Source organism: Pleurodeles waltl, chromosome 4_1 (genome assembly GCF_031143425.1).
Source record: "Pleurodeles waltl isolate 20211129_DDA chromosome 4_1, aPleWal1.hap1.20221129, whole genome shotgun sequence".
In the NCBI taxonomy this organism is placed as follows: Eukaryota; Metazoa; Chordata; class Amphibia; order Caudata; family Salamandridae; genus Pleurodeles; species Pleurodeles waltl.
Genome location: NC_090442.1, coordinates 672,046,006 through 672,071,489, shown reverse-complemented (window position 1 = coordinate 672,071,489; position 25,484 = coordinate 672,046,006). Strand labels below are relative to the sequence as shown.

Below are 25,484 nucleotides of genomic sequence, written 5' to 3'. Positions count from 1 at the left end.
TTGCCAAATAGAGTTTTTCATCATAGGGCATATCTAATATCCGGGACTGAACCTCTGGCCTGAAAGAAGTTACTTTCAACCATCCCTGACGGCGCAGTACAGCTGCTCCTGCCAGCTGATTAAAGCATGTGGAGGCTATATCTAGAGCGCGGTCAATGATCTCTTCTGAAGTACGTTTTCCTGCAGAATTTTACGTGCCTCGGGTTGTTTGTCCTCAGGAATGAGCTCTAGGAAGGCGTTCATGTCAGACCACATCTGGCGATTATAGCGACCCAAAAACGCTAAAGAGTTGACTGCACAGACAATTTTGGCTGACATGGCCGAGAATCTCTTGCCCATGTTGTCCAGGCCCTGCCTTCCTTATCTGGAGGAGCAGATCTAGGTGTCAACGGATTCTTTGAATGCTTTTGGGCAGCTTGAGAAAGGAACAAATCTGGCTTTGGATGTCCTGTCAAACACACTGGAGAGTCCTGTGTAGCCTTGTACTTTTTATCCAGCTTTTGTGGAACAGTGGCTGGATTCTCCATAATTTGAATGCCTTCACTCCAAATAAAGTCTATGATTGGAATTGCCCTCACCAACTTTCTTGCCTTTTCTTTAAGGTAATGGAGAAAGCATTCAGACTGAGACAGAAGTTGGTAAATGAAACCGTGTGGCCGCTCGATCCATTAGATTATGAAAACCTCCTATATCCTCCAGTGGAGAATCTGATTGACGAGTAGGTGGTGGTGGTGATGGAGTAGAAGCTAAATATTCATCCCATTCATTGTTAGGTTGTTGTGGTGTTGAAATCTCTCCTTCTCCTTCATCTTCTGAAGAGAAGTCCTCCTCTCTGGGAGAGGCGGCTATTTTAGACTGTGATGTAAGCCTGGGAGTTGCTGGAGGTGGAGGTATACTCCTTGGTGTAGCAGGAAGGAAGAGGCGGCTGCGTCTCAGCTGCGGTTGGAAACCTCCTCTTATAATCCTGTAACATAGACTACAAGTCTTGAATTAAAGAGGCAGGCATCTGCACAGTGTCTCTTGGCTGATGTAAAGGTTCATAATAGCGTCTTTGATGAGTATAATAAGATTGATACTGTTGTTCGTACTCATCCTCATCTTCCTCCTCCTGATACTTGACATGTAACTGGGATGGGCTGTGTGCGTCAATCAATCAATCAATCACTGCATTTGTAAAGCGTGCTACATACCCGCAAGGGTCTCAAGGCGCTGGGGAGGGGGGGGGGGGGTGCTACTGGTCGAAGAGCCAGGTCTTGAGGAGTCTTCTGAAGGCCAGCAGGTCCTGGGTCTGTCGTAGGATGGTGGGGAGAGTGTTCCAGGTCTTGCCGGCGAGGTAGGAGAAGGATCTGCCGCCGGCGGTGGTTTTTCGGATGCAGGGGACTGTGGCGCGGGCGAGGTTGGCTGAGCGGAGGCTTCGGGTGGGGGTGTGGAAGCTGAGTCGGTTGTTGAGGTAGGTGGGTCCGGTGTTGTGCAGTGCTTTGTGTGCGTGGATCAGGAGCTTGAAGGTGATCCTTTTGTTGATGGGGAGCCAGTGCAGGCCTCTCAGGTGGAGTGTGATGTGGCTGCGGCGGGGGACATCGAGGATGAGTCGGGCCGAGGCGTTCTGGATGCGTTGGAGTCGTCTCAGGAGCTTGTTTGTAGTTCCTGAGTAGAGGGCGTTCCCGTAGTCGAGTCTGTTGGTTACGAGGGCCTGGGTAACGTTTTTTCTCGTGTCGAGGGGGATCCATTTGAATATCCTGCGGAGCATACGGAGGGTGTTGAAGCAGGACGCGGAGACGGCGTTGACTTGCCTGGTCATGGAGAGAGTGGAGTTGAGGATGACCCCCAGGTTGCGTGCGTGGTCCGTGGGTTCCGGGGCTGTGCCTAGTGACGTGGGCCACCACGAGTCGTCCCAGGCTGATGGGGTGGGTCCGGGAATGAGGACCTCCGTCTTGTCTGAGTTCAGCTTCAGTCTGCTGTCCTTCATCCAGTCGGCTATGGCCTTCATTCCTCGGTGGAGGTTAGCTTTGGCGGTGCGTAGGAGATGATGTTGAGGTTGTGTTGTCGTGCGACGTGGGCGAGGGGGGCCATGTAGATATTGAACAGTGTCGGGCTGAGGGAGGATCCCTGTGGGACGCCGCAGATGATCTCAGTCGTTTTGGAGCGGAAGGGTGGGAGGCGGACGCTCTGGGTTCTGCCGGAGAGGAAGGATGTGGTCCAGGCCAGGGCCTTCTCTTGGATACCGGCGTCATGGAGGCGTGCTGATAGGGTGCGGTGGCAGACTGTGTCAAAGGCTGCTGATAGGTCCAGGAGGATGAGGGCAGCTGTTTCTCCTTTGTCCATCAGGGTCCGGATGTCGTCAGTGGCGGCGATGAGGGCGGTCTCGGTGCTGTGGTTACTGCGAAAACCAGATTGGGACGGGTCCAGGATGTTGTTGACTTCGAGGTAGTGGGTTAGCTGTTTGTTTACAATCTTCTCGGTCACTTTTGCTGGGAAAGGGAGCAGGGAGATGGGACGGAAGTTCTTGAGGTCCTTGGGGTCCGCCTTGGGCTTCTTCAGAAGGGCGTTGATATTGGCATGCTTCCAGCTTTCTGGGAAGGTTGCTGTCTCGAAGGAACAGTTGATTGTTTTCCGGAGGTGGGGCGCGATGGCTGCGCTGGCTTTGTTGAAGACGTGGTGAGGGCAGGGGTCCGATGGGGATCCGGAGTGGATGGAGTTCATGGTTTTGATGGTGTCTTCGTCGCTGACGCTGGACCAGACGGTCAGGCGACTGGTGCGAGTGGTAGTCGCAGGGGTGGTGGACTCGGTGGTGGGTGAGGGGGGGGTCGGGGTTGAAGCTGTCGTGGATGTCGGTGATCTTGCGGTGGAAGAAGGTGGCCAGGGAGTCGCACAGGTCTTGAGATGGCGGGATGTCGTTGGTGATGGAGCTGGGGTTGGAGAGTTCTTTCACGATGCAGAAGAGCTCTTTGGTGTTGTGTGTGTTGTTGTCTAGGCGGTCCTTGAAGGCGGTCTTCTTGGCGGTCCTGATGAGTTGGTGATGTCTGCGGGTGGTGCTCTTGAGGGCTGTGTGGTTGTCTGGTGTTCGGTCGTGGAGCCATTTCTTCTCCAGCTTCCGACAGGTGTGCTTGGAGATGAAGGTGAAGTGGACGCATCTGTGGTCGGTCCAGTGTGGTTCGGTGGTGTGGTTGAAGGAGACGTGGGGGCTTGCGGAGAAGATGGGGTCAAGGGTGTGTCCAGCGGCGTTAAGTGGGTGTCGTTACTAGCTGTTTGAGTCCGAGGTTGGCGAGGTTGTCGATCAGGGCGGTGGAGTTGGCGTTGTTGTTGTTCTCGAGGTGGAAGTTCAGGTCCCCGAGGAGGATGTAGTCCGTGGAAGCGAGGGCGTGGGTGCTGATGAGGTCAGCGATGGTGTCACTGAACTGTGGGCGGGGTCCGGGAGGTCTGTAGATGAGAGTTCCTCTGAGGGTGGTGTTGGGGTCGGTGTGGATCTGGAAGTGCATGTGCTCGGCGGCGGTGAGGGTGTCATCGGTGTTCGTTGAGATTTTGATGGAGTCTTTGTGGATGATGGCAATTCCTCCTCCCACGCCGTTGGTGCGGTCTCTGCGGGAGATCTTGTAGCCCTGTGGGATGGCTATGACAATGTCTGGTGCTGAGGTAGCGTTCAGCCAGGTCTCCGTCAGGAAGGCAACGTCAGGGGCAGTGGAGTCTAGGAGGTCCCAAAGTTCGATGGCGTGCTTGCGAGCGGAGCGGGTGTTGAGGAGGATGCAGCGGAGGTGGTTGGGTTCTCTGGCTGGTGGTGTGGAGGGTTGGATGCTGGTGAATCTGCAGTTCCGGCAGGTGAAAGGCCCCTGGGTGCGTTTCAGGGTGGCCCGGTAGCAGGGGTGGTCTCGTCTGGTGTTGAGTGTGTGGAGGGTGCTTGCGTCGTAGTGCAGTCTGGCGTTGCGGGGGGTGCGGGTTCCAGGGGTTCTGGTGCTGGGTGCGGTCCAGGCGCGGATGGGCGCAGACGGGCTTGCCTTAGGGGCATCTTCGGCGTGCCAGCGGCGCGCCCGCTTCTCGGCCTCCATATGAGGGCGGAGGGAGGAGCAGCTGGGAGGTGGGAGCGGGCGGCCAATGGGAGTGAAGGGGGCGGGGCAGCAGGGGCTCAGCAGCAAGGGAAAACCCGGGGAAAAACCCAGGGGAAAACCCGGGGAAAAAACGGCGGGAAAAGACGGCGGGAAAGGGACAACAGAGCACAGGGGTACAGAAAGCAAAACACAGGGGCACAGAATGGAAAAAACAAATGGCACAGAAGCACAAGCTCAGGGGAATAGAAAAAACGGAGCGAGTAGTCAGGCGGCAAAAGTGGCAACGGAGGTTCAACCCACAGGGGGCTGCGTGGCAGATGGGGGGGAGCGACCTGCCTTGGCATCACCAAACGGACCTTCATCTGACTCCTCCCAGTCTAGCAGATGACTAGGAAGTAAGGTTGTTACCTTATTTGGTGATTTATCTGCCCGGTAAACAGTCGATCTAGACATCATGGTAATTTTCACTGTGGCTTGAAGGTCGGGAGAACCAGAGGAAATAGGGATCACGCTGCCTTGACTGACAGAAACTAGTGGCATCGTCGACAACGATGGTCCCATTATAGTTTTTTCCGCCAGCAACGGTATCGTCAACAGTACTCTCGTCGACGATGGTGTCAACGACCGTGCCCTTGCCGTCGATGTTCTCGTCGACATACCCTTAAACGACCAGGTCTTTTCTGGAGCAGCTCTCATCAACAGCTCCAACGACGGATGCAACTTATCCGTGACTCTGACTGAAGGAATTGGAGTCTTTACAACATGTCGACGACGGACTCGTTGACGAGACGGTGACTGTGGAAACAGTCGTCATCGGTTGTGTCATCGTCGACTCGAATTTAAGAGAAACGTTTCTAGAAGTGGAAGGCTCTAAAGAAGGAGAACTGTGACGGGACTCCTTTTTGTGACGAGAAGAGGATGGCTTAGATTAAATTGAGCTTTGTATGTTCTTGGCACCCTCCTTATGGTGCGTCTTGTGATGTTTTCTGGATTTCTCAGCCTGCCCCTGGTCCGCAGATCTGGACCTTTTATGAGGTCTTTTTGAATCACTCTCAACAGAAGTACAGGATTTAGCCTGTAACCAGATTAACAGCCTTCCTTCTCTGTCTCTAAGGGTCTTAGCAGAGAAGGTGCAGCATACCTTATAGTCTTTTACCTGATGTACAGGATGCAAGCAATATAAACAGTCCTTATGTGGATCATCCACATGCAGCCTCTTCTTGCCGCAAGTCTTACAAGGGAGGAAAAGGCCTTTTCAGGAAGAAAAAAATTGTCTTGAGAGGAAATAACTGAGCAGAGCTCAGGGAGACTGCCTTCACACGACATGCATTAGAAAATCTGGGGGAATTAGCCTCTGGGGAATATTCTAGAGGGTGCTGGAGCCTGACGGGTCATAAGTCAAGTTTGGTTCTTTTTTACAAAAGGAAATGGATAGGCTATGTGTGTGATTTCGCTAGCGTTATAGCCTATGGACATTTTTTACTCACTGCTTTTTTCATGTACCGTGGGACTCCCAATTCGATGACGGCGATGATTCAAGCATGTGAATTTATGAAAGATCCAATACTGGATAAAAAGTTGTTTTACTTAAAATGTAAAAATTGATAGAAAGACTTTGGCCAGACATGTAATATTCACAACATCTGTTTTCGTTTCCATATATTATGGATGTTGACTTGGAGAAAACATTTAAATTAGATAGTATTATTCCCCAACTAGGTAAATCGTCATGGTGGCATTCAGGTTGAATTTGCTCAGATATTTCCCCTTTGGCGGCCAGCTCTCAAGAAAAGGTCAAACACATGGCATCTGTTTTGAGATGCTCCACTACCACAGGTGATCACTTTTCAAATGCCTGGGATGAAGTAGTCACCCAGAATTGTAATAAGTCTACTGGTAAGGTTTGTGAACTTCCTTAAATTACAGATATTTGTAACTTTGATAAATTGTACATTTGTGGCCTGCAGATCTCATCATGAACTCTACCCCCTAAAGCAGGGAAACCACATTTTGTATTCAGTTATCTTGAATGTAGGTGTTCCGACCCATCCATTAATGATTAGATTAGATTAGATTCAACTGGGGGGGCAGTGGTCCACCTTTGTCTGGTATGAGAAAATATACACATTTTCTACCCTGCAACTGGTGTGGCTTCTTTCATGTCCTCTTTTGAAGCAGAACTCATTCGTAAAATAGCAGCATATATCCTCATCTTTTGTTTGGTGGCAGTTTACTTTATTTTGTTAAGCTGTTAACAGTCGTCATGGGAGACTGTGTGTATCAACCATCTATTTTGACTTAATAGGTTTCCTTTGGTGTGCGAAAAACAATTTCTCCACTAGAGTTTGTGGCAAAGATTCCCTGTCAATTACTACTTGTGGCCAGTGGTACTTCTGTCAGTACCTTTTCTGTCTCTGGTACAAGTATAACAATTTACTTCAGTGTGGGGCGTGCGTATGTGGCCTGTGTTCCTTTACAGTGTGAAATGTATGACTGACCAGAGATCTGAAAGGACTCGTCCTCGAACATTGCACTTCCCCTACCTATGAAAATACATTTTCCAGTCAGTATTCCCAAGCATGGAACAGGGCAGTGACCAAGGTAGAAGCTGTCTCTGGACAACATCTTAATTTTTTTTTTTTTTAAGTGCTCCTAAGCGGCCAGAGTTACTTTGATCAGCTCAGAACTTTAGCCAACTTTTCAGACAAGGTATTGGCGATTATAAAGGATGTAATGCCCCCACCAGGGACACTTATCTAGTTCAACAGAGTGCAATGCAGCATAGTTTAAAAAAAAAAAAGTTTTTGTTGAATGATTTTACTGTCTCACCAACTCTGATAGCAGTGGAAAGCAAACAGGAAGTAGTCTCCATCAACTGCAGAGCCAAATATTTGCCTTCGGGTAATATCAGCAATCCTCATGAAGTAACAATTACAGCCCAGGCATTTATTAAATGTGTAATTATGTTCCTAGCTAATACCAAAAACAAATACATCTGGACAACTTACTTCTGCTCTAATAACAGCATAAGAAGACATTTTTAAAGGAAAAAGCTACTGACCCTGGTTAGAGATGCAAGATGAGAGAATCAGTCTCTGCATTTACGTTTGACAAACAACCATTTATGGTTTACACCTTGTCAAGCTGAATGACTATAGTTTAAATTGGTCTATCGGGTGATTGCTCCTGCTAATCATCCAAATCAAAAATTTGGAGAGCCTGTGTATAGTTTGCTGGACAGATTTTCAGCTGCAGAACCAAATATCAATCCTTGGAGAGTAAACTGCACCATGTTAGGGCCAGATGCCTTCACATTTGCACACAATCCTGACAAAGTCTTGTAATGGTCCCCAGGGATATACAAATATCACATTTGGTCTTGACCTAAGCAATGCTACTCTTAGCCACATTTTCACCCATAGTTCCTATGCCAGGGCTTACACGAGAGAGGGAACGAGAGAGAGAGAGTGAAATCCGACCCCAGAAAACAATGAAGATAGGGTCTGCAGTGCAAGACAAAAGGAGTTTACAGTCAGTGTCATCATGATCAGGAACAAAATGTTTTACGTAACTAGATAAGATTTTTCTGAACCTAACCAATAATGAAGGATGATTCAGAGCATGCTCTCAAGAGTCAAGAAGCAATGGAACCCCTTACGTTAGCCTTGCTCCATGCACTTTACACACTGGGGCATTTGGAATTAAACATGCTTAAAATATAAGAAGCAGTTATAGAAATGTAACAATATTTTAATATTCTCCAAGCTAAAGAGGATCTAGATTAACAGATATCAGTTTTTATAGGTAAACAAATATTTTTGTGATTCTTGACAAATTCTTTCAATGTGGCATTATTCATCCTACGTTTCTGTGGTTTACTGTCTTAACACAAGTCAATATCACTGAATATGCCAGTATTATTATTTCTGTGTACCCTTTGCTTAGGACTTGAGTACCAACATTCACTATTGGCAGTACAGTGGTAGACCCACACACGTGTGGGCCAAATTTCATAAACAATGCCAAATACTCAAGCTTAAACTTTAAAACCTTAAGCTAAAAATAATTACTAGATGGCACGAAAGAGGGTCAGATAGAAGATTTCTGTGAATACTGGTAATTTGCAATTAACTTGAAGGGACAGTTTATGGATAATAAAGAGATCTCGATGTTCTGCTGTTGGTCAGGCTTCTAACCACAGGTTTTTTGCAGCAGAAGCAACAGACGTGTTTGCTTTACATTATTGCACAGACAAAAGGATGATCGATACCCCAGCACATGACTTCAGTTGTCTTCTTGAAGGCATAAACCCTTTGTGCAGGGTCAGGGCAGCCTCAATACTACTTCTTATAGATTTAGCATACACGAATCTAGAGAAAAATTACTCATTTTTAATCTAAGTGTTAAGAAATAAGCCAATTATGTAGGAAGAGGCACCCCTTTATTAGAAAACTGATATGGCTATGGGAAATACAACTAGAAAAATATCTTATTACCAGACGTACTTTAGGGAGAAGAAAAAAAGTTACTTATCTGTAATAGCAGTTTCCAATATTAGTATCTTTCATAAATTCACAGGTTTGAATCCTCCCCACTGTCGAACTGCGAGTACCACAGGAATAATATCAGCAATAACAATAGCAGTTCAATACTAAACAGAGCGCGTAGACTCTAAGAATGGCTCTTTAGTAAAATACTATAACCACTTAAAAAAAAAAAAAAACATTTCAACCAACGAGAAGCTTCAGTCTGAGTCCACATCCTTCAGATTTCATTTAGCACTATTGTGAAGAAGGAACACAAGTAGGTGAGCCTTTAGTCCGGATAAGGGAGGGGAGGGGAGGTGCTGCATATGAATCTGTGAGAGATACCAGGAATAACTCTCTTTACATGTAAGTAACTTTTTTCTTCTCAAGTTTGGGGTCTTTCATAAATTCACATACTTGAATCAGAACAGCAGTACACAAAAAGAAACACTGAAAGAACACAGTGGACTAAGGGGAAAAAACTAAGACTGGCTCACCTCAAGAAACAAGTATTGGCATAGCCAATAGGTTTCGCCTTTTGGACCTTATAAGTGTGATAAATGTAATTAAAAAATCATATGAATAAAATTAGTAATAAAATATTTAATTCAATAGTTTTCTGAGATCGGATTATTGATAAAAAAAAATTGTCAAAGCCTTTCAGAACTTTTCTAGATTAACTTTTTTTTATTTGCGTCCTTTTATTTTAATGCACGGGCAGGTTGTTCAACTAGCAGCAACGATCGCATAGAACCCCAAACAGCTAACGGAGGTTACCTGGGCAGAATGTAGCCTCAGAGGAATGGCTGCCTCCAACAACACCTCACATCCCAGTCACCATCTGTTCACAGGTAATGTGGAGTGTGTTGTAGGAGCCCAGTTGAACGGTGTGCACAATTGTGCTGGTATAGGCATGTAGGCATCCGTGAAAAGTATGACGTTCATCGATATTAATTGGTTCTCGAGCAGACCAGCAAGGAATGGATGATGCTTTGCAATTATTTAAGCTTCTTTCGCAGGTTAACTTTTCCATGCATTAACATGTCTAAGGGTGAAAGGACAGCACTGTTAGTAACTGTTTGGAGTTTGGCAGAGGAGCAGCAAAGGTGGCGGAGCAGAAGACCAGAGCATGCTTTGTGTGAGAGGAGAGCCATGGCGGGATGCCAGGGCACACTACAGACTGTGAGAGGAGGGGCTCTGAATATAATGGCACCAGCAGCTGGTGTCTCTGTCCCCTGTGTGCTGATAGAGCATGGCCAGGGTAGGGAGCTCCGCATTTGGAGGCGCCAAGCACCTTATGGGCAATGGGAAGAAAGTGGGAAGTGCATAAAGAGAGAATAGAGCAGTGAAAAAGGCACACCGATTACAGCAGACAACCAATTCAGCAGCTGAATGCCACAAAGGTGCAATGGCTTGCCCCAGTGCAGTTGTTAAAGAAAAACACACAAAGAGCAGCATTAAAACGGACTGACTTTGAAGGGCTATTATTAAAATGGACCCATTACTTAGGTTTGACACCTACACAATTATACATTCACTCACTTTGTATCCATGTAGTCTCTAGGTAGCTCTTCAGGCTCCTGTGTCGTCATCACAGATGTCCGGATTTCCTGCTCGACAAGACAGTCCACCATAACTCTAAAATAGGCCCAGACTGTGTCGTCCCACGAGTTACACACAGGAAGGAGCTATGAATTAGTATAACACAGAATAGTTAGCCATACTTCATTCTATTGCCCAGTGCACTAGCCTGAACTTTGAGAATGCATGTGTAAATAAAACACTTCTGTTGATGTTAAAAGTATATGTTACCCAGATTTCACCTTGTAGAAAAATCCTCAAAAGAGATCACTTTATAATAATCACAGATCAAAAGTACATAACCTTACTAATCAGAACTTACACATTTTTAGCAGATACAGACCACTGAAAAATTACATTGAAGGCAGGCTTATAGAGATATCTCTTATGCTAACGCTTGTTGACTACTTTGATTTTTGTTGAGGAGGAGACCTGAACAGTTCAGGCGATAGTGCATTATATTAAATCCCAGCCACTATGGGCTTAGTTTTGCATTTCCCCAATTCTCTATTCTAATTTACTCTTTGATCACCGGATACAGTACTGTTGTTTTCTGCCACTCAATTTATTACAAAAGTACAATGCAGTTCTAATAAATAGTTATGCAAGGTTCACATCTGCACCAATCTTCTTATGCTAAGTTGTTAGTACTGCACTGATGAAAAACAGAGGTATGAAATGTACAGGAGATAGGGCAACAGCAGGACAAAGGTGTGGTAACATACTTGGAGCCCATCACCTACCTGCTCCGACCTCTGTTATCCTTGTAGCTACAGGGCAATGACCCCCCCCCCCCCCCCTTCCCCCATGTTACCTAAAAGCTCTTCAGGAAACATTCAACCTGCATTGAGCTTGAGTGGGGCGTGGAAGCAGAGAAGTGACAAGCCCACTATGCCTGCCTGCTGTTACCACAATCTGTTGTAGAACACTGTATATAAAGTGTAGGTCTTAGATTTGCATGTTATGTAACAAATTAGTTTAGTAATAACTGTCAAAATATGCACCATGTTTTTAGGTGTGAAAAACTTTATTAGAATAATTAAAAGAACTGAAACATTCATGACATTCCATTAAGGCACACAGAACCTTACATATTACAAAGTCACATGATAATTCTGTTTCCTCTGATGGTAACAAAGAGGAAAGCAAGGAGTTGAGCATTTATTTGGGCTAGTTTTCACTGAAGCATTTCTCCCTGTCAGTGCTCACTTTCCGTCAAGTGGTGGAGTTGCATTGGGCCTACTTGGAAAGGCAATGAAGAGCCCCCTTTCACCCACAGGATAAAGCCCAACAGGGGAAAGCCTAATTCTAAACTAGTCCTAGACTAAGCACTATGCCATGATTATCCCTGGATTAGAAGGCAGAAAAAACAGCTTAACTCGTAGCTTTAGTTAGTCCCTAAGATACTCAAAACAGTTACGATCATTACTATCACAATACAGAAAGAGTTTTAAAATATTATAGGCAAAGAAACACCACAGAACACTGAATGCTTTCAAAGAAGAAGAATGAAAATTGAAACAGTTCCAAATTTCAGCTCCAGATTTGTGGCACACTTTAGCACGTCTCAAAAGTTGCTGCTGTCTCGTGGGAATATCAAAACGTTATTTACTTTAACTGCATTGAGTAGATATTGTCAATCAGTTTTTTCTTACAAGTCATTTCAGACAGATATGTAAAGAAGCATTGGCAAAGCCAATAGGTTGCACCTTTGCGAAATCTATTGGTTTTGTCAACGTTTTTAGACATGTTACACAGCAGTGCTAGTTGCTGTGCAGCATGTTTTAAAGTTAAAAGAAAAAAAGCACTGACGCAGTCAGTGCTGAGCGTAGAAGCTCGTTTTTTAAAAACCTTTTGAGTGCTGCTGTGCAACAGGTTTTAAAAACATTGACAAAACCAATAGATTTCGAAGAGGTGAAATCTATTGGTTTTGCCAATGTTTGTTGTGTTTAAGGACGGGAGATTAACAGATTTGCCTGTAATCACAAAATGGTGAGCTGATGCCGAGGCTGGAGTGGGCAGTTGGCGGCGGCTATGAGTGAAGAAAACGAACAATGGGGAAAAGCTGAGTCGAGGGGGTTGGGGTAATCTATGGTCAGCAACTGGTGGACGTGTGGGGGCAGGGGGCATCAGGAGGTGTGGGGGGATGAGATAACCAACAAATGCAGGCCGGGTGGGAAGGACAGGTAGAATCAGCCTGCAAAACGATGCACTCATATGGAGTGCTTGAGTACAAAATAAAAAAATACCTTATATTAAACAAAGACACATACGTTCCTTTTTGTGTTTAGATACAGGGAAATTAAGTGATTTGTCCAGAATAACAAGATGTTGAGTTGACGCCGAGGCGGGAATCAGTAGTTGGAGGAGGCTTTGAGCGACGAAAGCCAACAATGGGAAAAGCAGAGTTAGGGAGGAGGGGATTTGTGGACAGAAATGGGAGGTAAGCCGGGGAAAGCAGCAAATGATGGGAGGTGATTGGGTCAGACGGGGCAACCAAGAACTAATGCAGACAGGGTACCAGGGACAGGTAGTCCACCTGCAAAACAGTGCACTCAGATGGAGTCATACAGTATGAAAAGAATTTTTTTTTAAAGTACTTCTGCAGGCACACGGGGTGGAACAGCGACCGGGGAGGACGACGAGCAGGTGAAGGAGCAGCAACAACAAGCTGAGAGGGGAGAAGGAGGCCTACAGATGCACTTGTATGGAGTGCTCAATAGGAAAGGGGGAAAAAAAAAGTACCTTCAGCGTGTGTAGCCAGTGGAATGACATTGGCCAATAGTCAGTGACCGAAAGCTGTTAAGCGGGTTCAAATCCCCTTTCTTAGATTTATTTTTATTTTTTTAAATACAAGAGACTTCGAAACTTAAACAAAACTGTATGTTTTAAGGAATATCCTGATGGATCTGGCTATCTACACTACCAGTGCTTCTGGTCCCTGTAGTCTCAAAGTATTGCCACCCTAGAAATTTGAAAAAAAGATCTGTGGAAAAAAGTTGATACTCAATTGGAAAATTTGTCAACAGTTGGTTTCAATTAGTTCATTTTCAGTTAAAACTGAACCAGAGGAACCCTACATATAATGAACAGCGAGTTATGCGAAAGCACATTTAGAAAACTAGCTTTAGTGTGAGACCATTTTTGAGCCCACAGTTATCTTCTTACAGATTAGAGAGGGGAAAGGCTGTGGTTACTTAAAAAAGCTGAGGCATAAGGAGCAGAAAATGTCAGTGTCTTTGGGTGAGAATAAATGATTCACAGTTACCTTAGTTGAAATCTCTAGCACGAAGTATGAGGAACAACATTTTTGCCAAGATCCAAGCTAATAAGGAGCAATATGGATGAATCGAAACATGATACAACACATTTGTGTGGGGGGGGGGGGGGAAAGAGTTAAAATGCTATAATGCAAGTTAAAGCAGTTAGGTAAGATACTAGACAAGGTAAACAATATGTACTTTTAGAGTGCAATGAGATACTTCTACGACCATTCAAAGTTCATGGAAATTAAGTAAAAACAGAGTTTACTTTAATTGTGCTTTTTGTAAATAGATAAAACAGTCAAAACTACAAGCAGTCTTCACCTACGATGGTCTACATGTATCTTGTATGCTTTGAATATATTTGTGTAAACCATTGAAATTGATTTAAATTAAACTGATAACATAGGTCTGGAAACTTATTACTAAACAGCAATTTTTTCTTTCTTGGGACAAAGGAAAACACTCTTTGACCCATATGGTCCTATACTATCATCTCTATTATGGATTGGCTCCAAATGTAGTACGTAAAACAAATTTGTAATTGTATTGGCTGTCTCAAAGAACCATCACAATTGAGTGGACATGTGTGCTCCTGAACCCAGAATGGATGAAATAATGATTGCAAGTGGGTAAACATTTTTAGAATATCCTTCTGACAATGTGACTTCGATTATGTACAACATAAGAAACTAAGGAACCTCAGAATTTACTTTATTTTAAATTTCACTTTTGTCTATCCAGACAATGCAGTATCAAATGGAATCAAAATGTACCTCTCTTCTGCACGTCTTCCCCTTCTAATGCTGATCACAAGCAAACTGACAAATGTCATCATTCTAAGAGGTTGTGACTAATGGATCATCAGCTCTGCTCCCTTCTACCGAAAAAGTCAAAACACAGATTGGCAACCTTTAAAGAACTCAGACCTTGGCAGCTGAATTGTGCCTTGATCTTCTTAAGTGAGACCACATTAGACCTACCCTTCAAGCACTCCACTGGCTCCCAGTAGATGCCAGGATTACATTTTAGATTTTGTGCCCTGTCCATTGAGTATATTGGGACACATGTCCTACATACCTACAGAAACCAGCATCTTCTTATTCGCCAGTCTAAAATCTTTTTCTAGGAGTCTGCCCATCTGATTAACTAACAACTGCCTAACAACTGTTCATGAAGATGAAACGCATAATTAGATCACTGGGTGTGCAAGGACTCGGACTCTGGAAGATCCGGAACTGCACCCAAGATAGGATAACAACCATTGTTCAGGAATCTTTTTTTTTTTTTCCAAATAGAAGTATTTAGACTGGCCTTCAACTGGACTCAATACAGAAGATGGGTCACAATGTTGAACAATCTTCACTTACCCTGCGATGTTAGATTAAAATCTCCTTTATCACCAGCAAACTGTTCTATCATAATGTCAAAAACTATGACGTAACCAAGGGGTGACAAGGAGCTCCTTAAAAAACATAATTACTAAAAAGATAAATGTCACAGCATCATATGGGTCGATCCAATATCAAAAAAAAAAAAAAAAGGATTCCCCAGATGCTTCTAATAAACAACTACTTTCCGCAGCTTTGAAGGTTTCGGTATGAAGTTTTTTTAAATACATCTTTTATTGATTTTTTCCCCCCAATTACATACCAAAAGACAATGCCACAACACAGAAAGTTCAATTGCATTGCAAGGTATATATTACAATTACAGATCAGAGACGTGTTAGCAATATCTATGTCTCCATACTCTTCTCAGGATTTCCACATATCCACCCTCACAGGCAATCATACCATGGACCTTTTCCTCCCACCCCAATCAAGGTAGCCTGTTCTTTGGGGGATGAGAAATTTGAATTACCATTTCCACCCATTCCCCAAGGGCTTCCGTCATTTGGTCATCTCTTCAAGTCATTGTCATATGCTGTTCATCAACTAAAGTCCACTCTAGTAAGTCCTTTCTCCATTGCTCTAACCCCTGGGATCCCAAAACACAATATATAGCAATTTGCCTTTTCGTCAGGATTGTTCATAGTTCCCACATTAGCAACATCATTTAGCAATGTTTCTATTTTGGCCATATATCTAGCGAGCACATTTTTATAGGCTTAACCAAAGCCATACATGTTACACCATTCGTATTTGCAACAACTTCGCTCCAGTAGCACTCCACATTTGGGGCACCCTTGTAAAAAGTCAACCTCAGGTACACCACACCCTTGCAAAGGGGCAATCTGCCGAGATAAATCAAGCTCAGTTTACACTCTGCCAAATCCAGTAGCCTTTTCATTACCACACGCTCTCTGGGGGTTTTGGGAACGTGTTGCAAATGGAGCGTGCTGTGCGAGTCATGTTTGCATGCTGTAGGAATTGTCCTGCTCACAGTTGGAAGAGCTCTTGTGCTGTTCAAATGTAATAATCTATTGTTTAGGACAAATTCCTGGCAGAGCTCCATCCCCCTTCTTACCAATTACAAAAGGATCTGTCATTCTGGTTTGAGAGTACAAACAGAAATGTCTGTAGCAAATGGGGACATACCCACCCCTTGTTTCATAGTTCTGCTGTCCAATAGACCGGGTAAGGCAGACTCAGGCTCTACAGCCCATCAAAAAAAACTTAGGCAGTGAGTGCACCAAGCATGTACCCATCAAAAAAGCTTTCTCCCAGTTGGGGCCCTCCTCACAACACTGCAATTGCGCCGTAACTTAATACAAAAATATATCGAGGAGGCTTAGTGCTCTACAGTAGGAAGCTTTCAAACTACACGTCTGGCATTTTTGATACGTCACTACCTTAGAGATGCACGAGTGAATAAAGTTAAACAGCAGTTTAATATGAGACTGACAGGCTTACTAACCTGCTTTAGATTTCCACTCAGCGTTGCATATATGGCCCTTTCGTAACGGTTGAACTGCTCCTACAAAAAAGAAAAAAGAAAAAAAAAAATTAACAAAGAGGCCGCATTTCAGGTATAGTTTCTCCCCGTGCCAAATACAGCGCTCACTAAAAGCAAAGAAAGATGCCATTTAACTGCACCGTTTGTGCGGATGTTAAAGCTTAAATAAAAACTAAGCACACAAATTAAAAGGAGTGCTTTCTGCAACTCCGAGGGCAAAACGCTGTATTTCATAAGCTATTGCGCAAGCGCAGCCGTGTCCCCACACACAACGAATAAACACAAAGCAAGTTTTGAACATACATCATCTGCCATTCGCCAACAGCAGGCCTTCCAAACACCTCGGTAAGGGTTCCCTGCTACTGGTTCCAGCTCAGATCCTATTTGATCATATGAAAAGAAAAACAATCAACCTTTTAAAAGAACGTGAACATTATTTTCTGAACAGTTCATGATTCTTGTGCCACGAGTTGTTTAAACGAACTAAATAACATTCTTCTCAGCATTATTATATGTTCAGCTGTTACTCAGAGAAAGCAAAACAGTGTCAAATGGAAACACCCAGTTCAATCTATTAATCTGATACATTGCATTTCATTATTCTTGTTTGGCGCTGCCATTATAAAGAAAGACCAATTTTATACAAATTAGTCTTGTTCTTTCTCCAAAATGAAGCCCGCCCCTTAAAAAATATGTAGGCCACATTCCCTTGCACGCATTTTACTGCGCTCAGAAAACGCATCGGGATATTTACCTCCATTGATGTTGGGATCATGGTAGAGTTTCCACCCCTCCAAGGTTGCGGCTCTCCATGCTTGGCCGCACCGTTTGCAGAGACGCTGTGCCTAACAGAGCAGTAAGCAACTTAGCACAAGCACGTGGAGAACTTTATTTTACTCATTTGGTCAAACACGCATAATTGAATCACCTTTATTAACACTAAATGAATTCAGGCGGCTTGGGAAATTTGGCATTTTGTTACGAGGTTATGTAAAAAAACAACTTCAGATTACAATAAAGAGAATACAACTGTTTGGTGAACAGATGTTGTTCAATCACAAATGGTTACTTGTATGTGAACGTTATGCACCAGCAGCTCAGAAAGTACAAGAAGGAAAACGTTACACACCTTCAATACCAACTTCCCATCATGGGAATCTTCATTACGTTCATAAGCATTACAATGCCTTACCTGTGATCAGAATCAAGAACATAAACAGAAAACTATAAATAAAAGCAAAATGCTTAGGTAACAGCAACATTTTTTATTTTGTACACCATACAATAAGCTGACTATATCTACGTAATTGATGGCCTAATCCCTCTGTCTTTTTAACAGGCAAAGAAAGAAAGAAAATCATTGTCAGACACATCAAGCCTCGCAGAACTGTTGCTTTAAGGTGGCAACAACAAGGTGGTGGATGGAATGCTTTAATTAATCTCAGCCACTGGTTGCCTGAGTGTGTTGCAGGCACTGTTGGCTGCTTGAACTCTAGATCAGCCAATCTTCGAGGAAGGGGAAAACATGTATGGTCCCCCTCCCTCTTAGGGCCACCACTGCCAGGTACTTAGTGAAGACTCTTGGGACTTGGCGACAGTGAAGGGGAGCTACTTACCATGAACAGCAGTTAGCATCGGTTGGCTCGGTGGATGGGGATGTGGAAGAAGTGTGCCCCTGATATCTAACAAAGCCATGTAGTCGCCCTGCTGGAGTAGACAAATGACATCCTGCAGTGTCACAAAGTGGAACTGTTCCTAAAAAATATATTCGTTAATGGGTCTGAAGTCCAGAATAGGTCTGAGGGATCCACAGTTTTAGGAATAATAAAGTAAAGTGAGCAGACACCTTTCCCCAGTGGCGGGCACTGGCTTGACCATGCCCCGTCAAATAAATGCTTGAAGCCCTTAATCCAACTGCTGAGAAAAATTGTTTGTGAGGGATTCTGTTTGTTGGGGAAACATTTATGTATGCAAATTGTAATTCAAGGTTCAGGTAATTATATCTTGCCCCTTTACGCTTCGTTTATTTATGTTATGTGAAATGGTATCTTCCTGCTCTCCCTGCTCTTAGAATGGTACTGCCTGGAATGTGGGGATTGGAGGCAGTTAAAGAAGGAGCTGAGCAGGAGCGGCTGGGGTCTTTCATTATTCAGGACTTGAACAAATAAACAAGTGTTCTACTTTTTGAATTGGTATTTTTCTTATGGATTTACTTCATTTTGGCGACGAGTGACTTTTTGACCCCAGGACCCCAGGACCTGCTCTCATCTGAGCTTTTAAACCAGAGCTATTCATGCTGTTCGACATTGCTGGTTTCCTAGGCAACGGCTGAAGCTGAAGGGATTTCCTCTCCTAAGGCGTTAGAACTGAAGGATCTGTGTTTACTTTAGGCGGTCTGCCCTTTGCCTATTAATTGACAGAGGAGGAGAAGGAATTCATGAGTTTCATTTCATGTTGGCCACCTGCCAATATTTACTTTGAAGCTTAACACATTGTGCTATCCCTGCTTCAAACAGAATTAGCTCATTGGAGCTGGTATTGATTTTGGCTGCCTGCCAACAAAAGAGTGTTCAGCTGAAACTATGGAAGAAAGGATTTAACTGTGATGTTGTTTTGGCTCCCAGCCAAAACATCGGAGCTCAGTATTGATTTTGGCTGCCTACCAACAAAAGAGTGTTCAGCTGAAACTATCGAAGAAAGGATTTAACCTTGTGATGTTGTTTTGGCTCCCAGCCAATGTTTACATTTCACAATTATTAGAGCTGCTGTGCTTCTAAGAAGATTGTTGGAGCTTGGTATTTACTTTGGATGCCTGCCAACATGAGTCTTGAAGTGTTCAGCTGAACTTGATAATTACCTTGTTTCATTGTGTTTAAGAAAAGTTGGGTATTTATCTTGGCTTTGGGCCAATGCTTCTATCTCAGCATTAAGGTTCTGTTGCTAGGCAACGCACAAGCTTTAGCAACCTCACTAGCAAGTGCTGTAAGACTATTGTTTTTTTTCCTCTTTGTTTTCAACTATGTATTCTTTTGATATGCTCTGCTTTGTTACACATGATTATTAACATTTAAGGCAGTTTTACATTTCAAAGGGTTGCATTTAAGTAAGAGTATATCTGAGAGAATGCAGAATATAACACCGCCCCCCTTTTTCTTGTCTTTACCTGGTGATCCACCTATACCATGGAGTAAATGGAAAAAGGTTTTTCTTACATACATTCGAGTTTGTGGCAGCAATTTATCTGCAGAACGGAAAACTTCAATTCTCCAACATTGTCTGGGTGCAGAAGGTCAGGAGATTTTGGAGAATTTACCGGTAATTGATTCACCAGATGGAGCGGAAGGCGACACAAATTTGAATGAGTTTGAATTAACTTTGCTCAGGTTGGATAGACATTATCTCCCTAAAGTGTCCATTATTTTACAAAGGTACTACTTTGGTAAATGTAAGCAAAGTGAAACTGAGACAGTTGAGGATTTTGTGACTGCTTTGCGTAAATTGGCTGCCCAATGTAAATTTGGTGACACTTTGGAGGAGCGCATTAGGGACCAATTTATGCTGGAATGTAAGAGCGACAAGATTAGAGAAGCCTTGTGGTCCAAAGGTGATCCAAATTTGGATGAAGTTATAATGGTGGCAAAACAAATTGAACATTCTGAACTTTGCATGGAAAACTTAAGAAAATCTAAAAATGCCTTGAGGGATATCCAGTTAGTTGAAACCAAGGTGGCAACAAAGAAACCGACTGGATCACTCAAATCTAAACTGTTATGCTATAGGTGTAATTCTTCATCACACTTAGCCAATAGCAAGGATTGTCCAGCAATTAACATGTTATGTAAAAAATGTGGTAAAAGAGGGCATTTTGCTAGATGTTGCAAGTCAAGTGAGAAGAAAATGGTGAAAGTGAATGAAATTGAGTATGCTTGCAGTGATGAAGAGGAAGAGAAGTCGTTTGTGTTACAGGTTGTTAATGATGTAAATTGTATTGCCAGGGTAAATTGTGATTATCCCATTGATGAGGTTGATGTAAATGGGATCAAGGTTTCCATGATGATGGATTCAGGCGCAAAGTTAACCCTGATTTCGGAGTCAGATTATTTGAAATACTTTATCAACAATGTGACTCTTCTCCCTCCGGATGTTATGCCGTTTAGTTATGGTGGGAAACCTATTGAGTTAAGAGGGTACTTTGAGGCTAAGATCACGTTCAAGGGAAACGTAATTGAAGGAAAAATATATATTCCTGTTGTGGGTGACACGATTTTGGGATGGCCTCATCAAAAATTACTTAAAATTATATTGAATCCTAATGCTAACCCTCAAGTTCAAGTGCAGAAGGTATGTATGGAGGGTGAAGATCTCAAGAATGAATTTCCTGAGGTATTTTCCAACAAAATTGGGTGTGTTAAGGGCTACAAGCATCGCATTGTACTTAAGAAAGGAGCAATACCTGTAATGTGCAAAGTTAGAAGTATACCCTTTAGTGTAAGGGACAATGTGAGAAAGGAACTTCAGAGATTAGAATCAGAAAGTATCATTGAAAAAGTTGAGGCTGCGGAATGGATTGCACCCATTGTGGTTGCCTCTAAGGCCAATGGAGACATAAGATTGTGTGTGGACTTGCGCAATTTAAATAAGGCAGTAGTTGAAGACAGGTTTCCCTTACCCAACATAACTGAAATGATAAGTTCGTTAGGTAATGCTAGATTTTTCACTACTTTGGATCTCAGCTCGGCTTATCACCAGGTTCAGCTTTGTGAAGAATCTAAAGTGTTGACTTCCTTTATCACTCCTTTTGGTGTTTATAAATTCAACCGGATGCCGTTTGGTCTATGTTCTGCGGCTTCGGTCTTCCAAAGACTCATGAATGAGCTTCTTGGTGAGTTGCCTTTCGTGAAATTTTTTCAAGATGATGTTCTCATATTCTCCAGTACTCTTGAACAACACAGAACATCTGTGAGGAGTGTGCTCAACATTTTCCGGAACAAAGGTATAACTCTTAAAGGGGATAAGTGTAAGTTTTAAAAAAATGAAATCTCTTACCTTGGACACATGATTACTGCAGAAGGTGTAAAGCCGAAAGATGATCTAGTGAAATCTATTATCAAGCTTACTGTACCTGAAAGTAAGTCTGATGTGCAGACGTTCTTGGGAATGGTGGAATATTATTCTAGGTTCATTCCTGATCTCGCTAAAAGAACTTGTGCTATCAGAAATTTACTTAAAAGTCGATCTGTATTCATGTGGGACTCAGAATGTCAAAAGGAATTTGATGACTTGAAAGAGAGCTTGTCATCGGCGCAATCCTTAAATAGTTTCCAACCTGGCCTTCCGTGCTCTATCACTACGGATGCATCTGAGAAAGGGTTAGGTTGTGTTTTGAAACAACTTAGTGGTGATGAGAACAAAACCATTGCTTTTGCGTCAAGGAGTTTACGTGGAGCGGAGTATAAATATTCTACCATTGAAAAAGAGGCTTTGGCAATTTTTTGGGCTATAAAGAAATTCAAACAATTTCTGTGGGGAACTAAATTTGTGGTGTGCACTGATCACAAACCACTACGTGAGATTTTTGAGAAGAAGGGTTTGGATAATGTTTCAGGTCGTATTTGTAAATGGATTGTGGGCCTACAGGATTATTTTTTCGATGTAAAGTATGTGCCAGGTTGTGAGAATAAAGCTGCAGACTGTTTATCCAGACTCAGAAATAAAGGAGTGGGAGAAGATGACCCTGAAAGTTCCTGGTGGGTAGATGAGGAGGTGAAAGTATGTGCTGTAACGGATGGATGTGTTACTGAGGAAGAATGGAAACAAGGAGTGGATGATGATGTTGAACTTTCCCGTGTGAGAGATTTACTTTCTGTTGGTAAGGTTTTAGATAAAAGTGAGAGTATAGGTGATGGTTTTGGTAAGATTTGGCATGAATTGTCCATTCAAAATGGAATTGTGTTAAGAGGGGAAAGGTTGATCCCGCCGTGCAATTTGCGTGAACGTATTATGGATCTTGCTCACAGTGGTCATCATGGGATCTGCAAAACTAAAGAAAGACTTAGGGGAGTGTATTGGTGGCCAGGGATGGATTTATCTATCGAGAGAAGGGTGCGTGATTGTGTGGAGTGTAATGTTGCAGATAAATCGTTGAAAGTCAGAACCCAACCCATGATACTCAAAAAAATTCCCAGTGAGGTGTGGGATTCTGTATCTATTGACATTTTGGGGCCTTTGAATTATAAATCTCATTCGAAGTATGTGGTGGTCCTCATGGATGAGTTATCTAGATGGCCGGAAGTCAAGATTGTCTCTGAGGTGTCTTCTTTGACTGTTTTAGAATTCCTCACTGAAGTATTTAGTAGAGAGGGTAATCCTAAGTCTATTTTGACTGATAATGGAGTTCAATTCACATCCAAACTTATGTGTGAGTTCTTGAGGAAAAGAAGGATTTTACACAAAAAGAGTGCATTATATCATCCAGAAACCAATGGCATGGTAGAACGCTTCAACAGAACATTAAAAGAGACTATCCAGTTAGCTAATCATTTAAATTGTGATTGGGAGTATATGGTGAAGAAGAAGGTTGAGGAATATAGGTTCACCCCTCACACTAGCACTGGTCAATCTCCGTTCATCATGTTCAGGAAACGTATACCTCACACTGTGATAAATCCACCGTGGGTTAAAAATTATACCAAGGAACATCTCAATTATGAGGGCAGGAGAGTTTCAGCAAGGAGTAAGCATTTGTCCTGTCAGGAGAAAAGAAAACTTGTGTATGATGCGAGAAAATCTGTAAAGGAGATGCATTTTGGGGTAGGGGAGTTAGTTAAAGTCAAATTACCAGGGAGAACTGGTGGAGGGCAGTCTCACTTTAGTAGAGTCTTTAAAATTATTAAAGTCTATAAAGGAGCGGTTAAATTGGATGATGGACGTGTATGGAATCTCAATAGAATTGTCAAAATAAAATAATGTGTATATATTAATAGTTATTTAGGAATCTCAATAGGAATGTCAAAATAATATTATGTATATATGTTTATAGTTATTTGTTTGAAGGGGAAAGATGGTGTGGTATTCTGTTTGTTGGGGAAACATTTATGTATGCAAATTGTAATTCAAGGTTCAGGTAATTATATCTTGCCCCTTTACGCTTCGTTTATTTATGTTATGTGAAATGGTATCTTCCTGCTCTCCCTGCTCTTAGAATGGTACTGCCTGGAATGTGGGGATTGGAGGCAGTTAAAGAAGGAGCTGAGCAGGAGCGGCTGGGGTCTTTCATTATTCAGGACTTGAACAAATAAACAAGTGTTCTACTTTTTGAATTGGTATTTTTCTTATGGATTTACTTCACTCTTGGGACTTGGCGACAGTGAAGGGGAGCTACTTACCATGAACAGCAGTTAGCATCGGTTGGCTCGGTGGATGGGGATGTGGAAGAAGTGTGCCCCTGATATCTAACAAAGCCATGTAGTCGCCCTGCTGGAGTAGACAAATGACAACCTGCAGTGTCACAAAGTGGAACTGTTCCTAAAAAATATATTCGTTAATGGGTCTGAAGTCCAGAATAGGTCTGAGGGATCCACAGTTTTAGGAATAATAAAGTAAAGTGAGCAGACACCTTTCCCCAGTGGCGGGCACTGGCTTGACCATGCCCCGTCAAATAAATGCTTGAAGCCCTTAATCCAACTGCTGAGAAAAATTGTTTGTGAGGGATGGAGGGGGGAAATGTAGGGGAATGTTGTGAGAAGCCAGGCAATAGCTGTGCTGAACTATGCCATTTCCTGCCAGCGGGGTAGGAAATCCTGAAGCCTTCCTTCGACAGATATTGTGTGGTGGGGGTCGGACAGGGAGAGTGACTGGCGGCAGCGCTTTCCCAGAGGCTCCCTCGCCCCTACCTCTGTTATGGCTTTTCCTGTATACCTCTCGCAAGTATCTGCTGGGAGATTTGTGACGATAGGTGTGCTGCTGTCTCAGATACAAAGAAGGTGGGTCTGGGGAGGTGGCCTTCCTGCCTCTCCTATACTTCTGCCTCTAAAAGGACTCCCTTGGGTTGGGTGTTTGGATTGCACCCATAACCATGGCTGTGTCTATCTCCAGCTCCTCTAGCATTTGGTCAACTTGAGGCCCAAACAGGCATTCGACCTCGAAGGGCAGGTTGAGCAAAGGCTGCTGAACTTCTGGGCTAAAATGAGAAACATGAAGCCAGGCATGGCTTTTGACCAGGATACTGGTACTGATCCAACAAGCCATGTTGTTGGGACAATCCAGGGCACAGCAGATGTTAGCAATGGAAATGGCTTTTCACTCCGCCCCCAACTCTTCACCTCTCTGCATATATTCCTCAAGGAGATGCTTGAAAAGGCCCTGCATTTCATCTCTGTGTGGTCTATCATACCAGGAGAGCAAACCAGCAGAGTTGGTGATCCTCAGTGGGTAGCTGCTTGCATTGCTACCCACTTCCCTGCTGCATCTATCTTTTTGCTCTGCTTATCTGGAGGGGGCGGGCACTTCCCGTGGCCTGGGAGTTAGCATGTGGTGTGGGTCGTTGGGTAAGGGTTTGTATCATTTATCCACTGGTGGGGTGAATAACCTAGCTTTTACGGGCTATTTAAAGGTGTCTGTGGTGATCATAGGCACTCCTTTAAGAATATAAAGGAATTCTACTGTGTAATGTGTTCTGGATAGGATCAGGAATGCATCATCTTCTTGGATGACAAACCTATCCACTTTATGGTAAGTGGCTGTCCTCTGAATGACTTGTGGAAGAAGGTAATGTAATCTGGGTTGAAGGGCGCTGGTGGATGGGTTCTTAGAGTCAGTCACAGTCACTTGTTTTCAAGTGCTGTGTGTATTCTTGGAGTGGACAGCGGTTTGGACATAGACACCAGTTTTGGTGCCTGTACTCCCCCCATTTGTGGGGATACTCAGTCTCAGTTGAGACCGTTGTGCCAGCTTGAGCCGAATTTCAAGACCATGGTACTCACTGATGGGATCTTCACACACGTCTTCTCGGCACCTGTGTCCTGCTCCTCTTGTTCATCATCAGTGTGAGTTTCGGCTTCTGCTCCCCTTTGTGGCAAAGCTATGTCTCAGCTGGGACCACTGTGCTGGCTTGAGCTGCGTTTCTGACACCATGGTATTCACTGCTGGCGGCTTCAGGCAGGTCTGTAAGGGACCTG

General features: G+C 43.6%; 1 protein-coding gene across 1 annotated transcript in view; it reads right to left on the bottom strand.

Annotated features, from left to right (window-relative positions):
• Positions 1-25,484, bottom strand: part of NUP107 (nucleoporin 107) — a 394,223-nt gene that overhangs the window by 254,334 nt on the left and 114,405 nt on the right. The window contains exons 13-16 of the mRNA XM_069229180.1: positions 17,063-17,153; positions 16,612-16,688; positions 16,270-16,329; positions 10,109-10,254 (exon numbers count right to left, since the gene is read on the bottom strand). Coding sequence (XP_069085281.1) covers positions 10,109-10,254; positions 16,270-16,329; positions 16,612-16,688; positions 17,063-17,153 — 374 coding nt within the window. The remainder of the gene's footprint in view (positions 1-10,108; positions 10,255-16,269; positions 16,330-16,611; positions 16,689-17,062; positions 17,154-25,484) is intronic.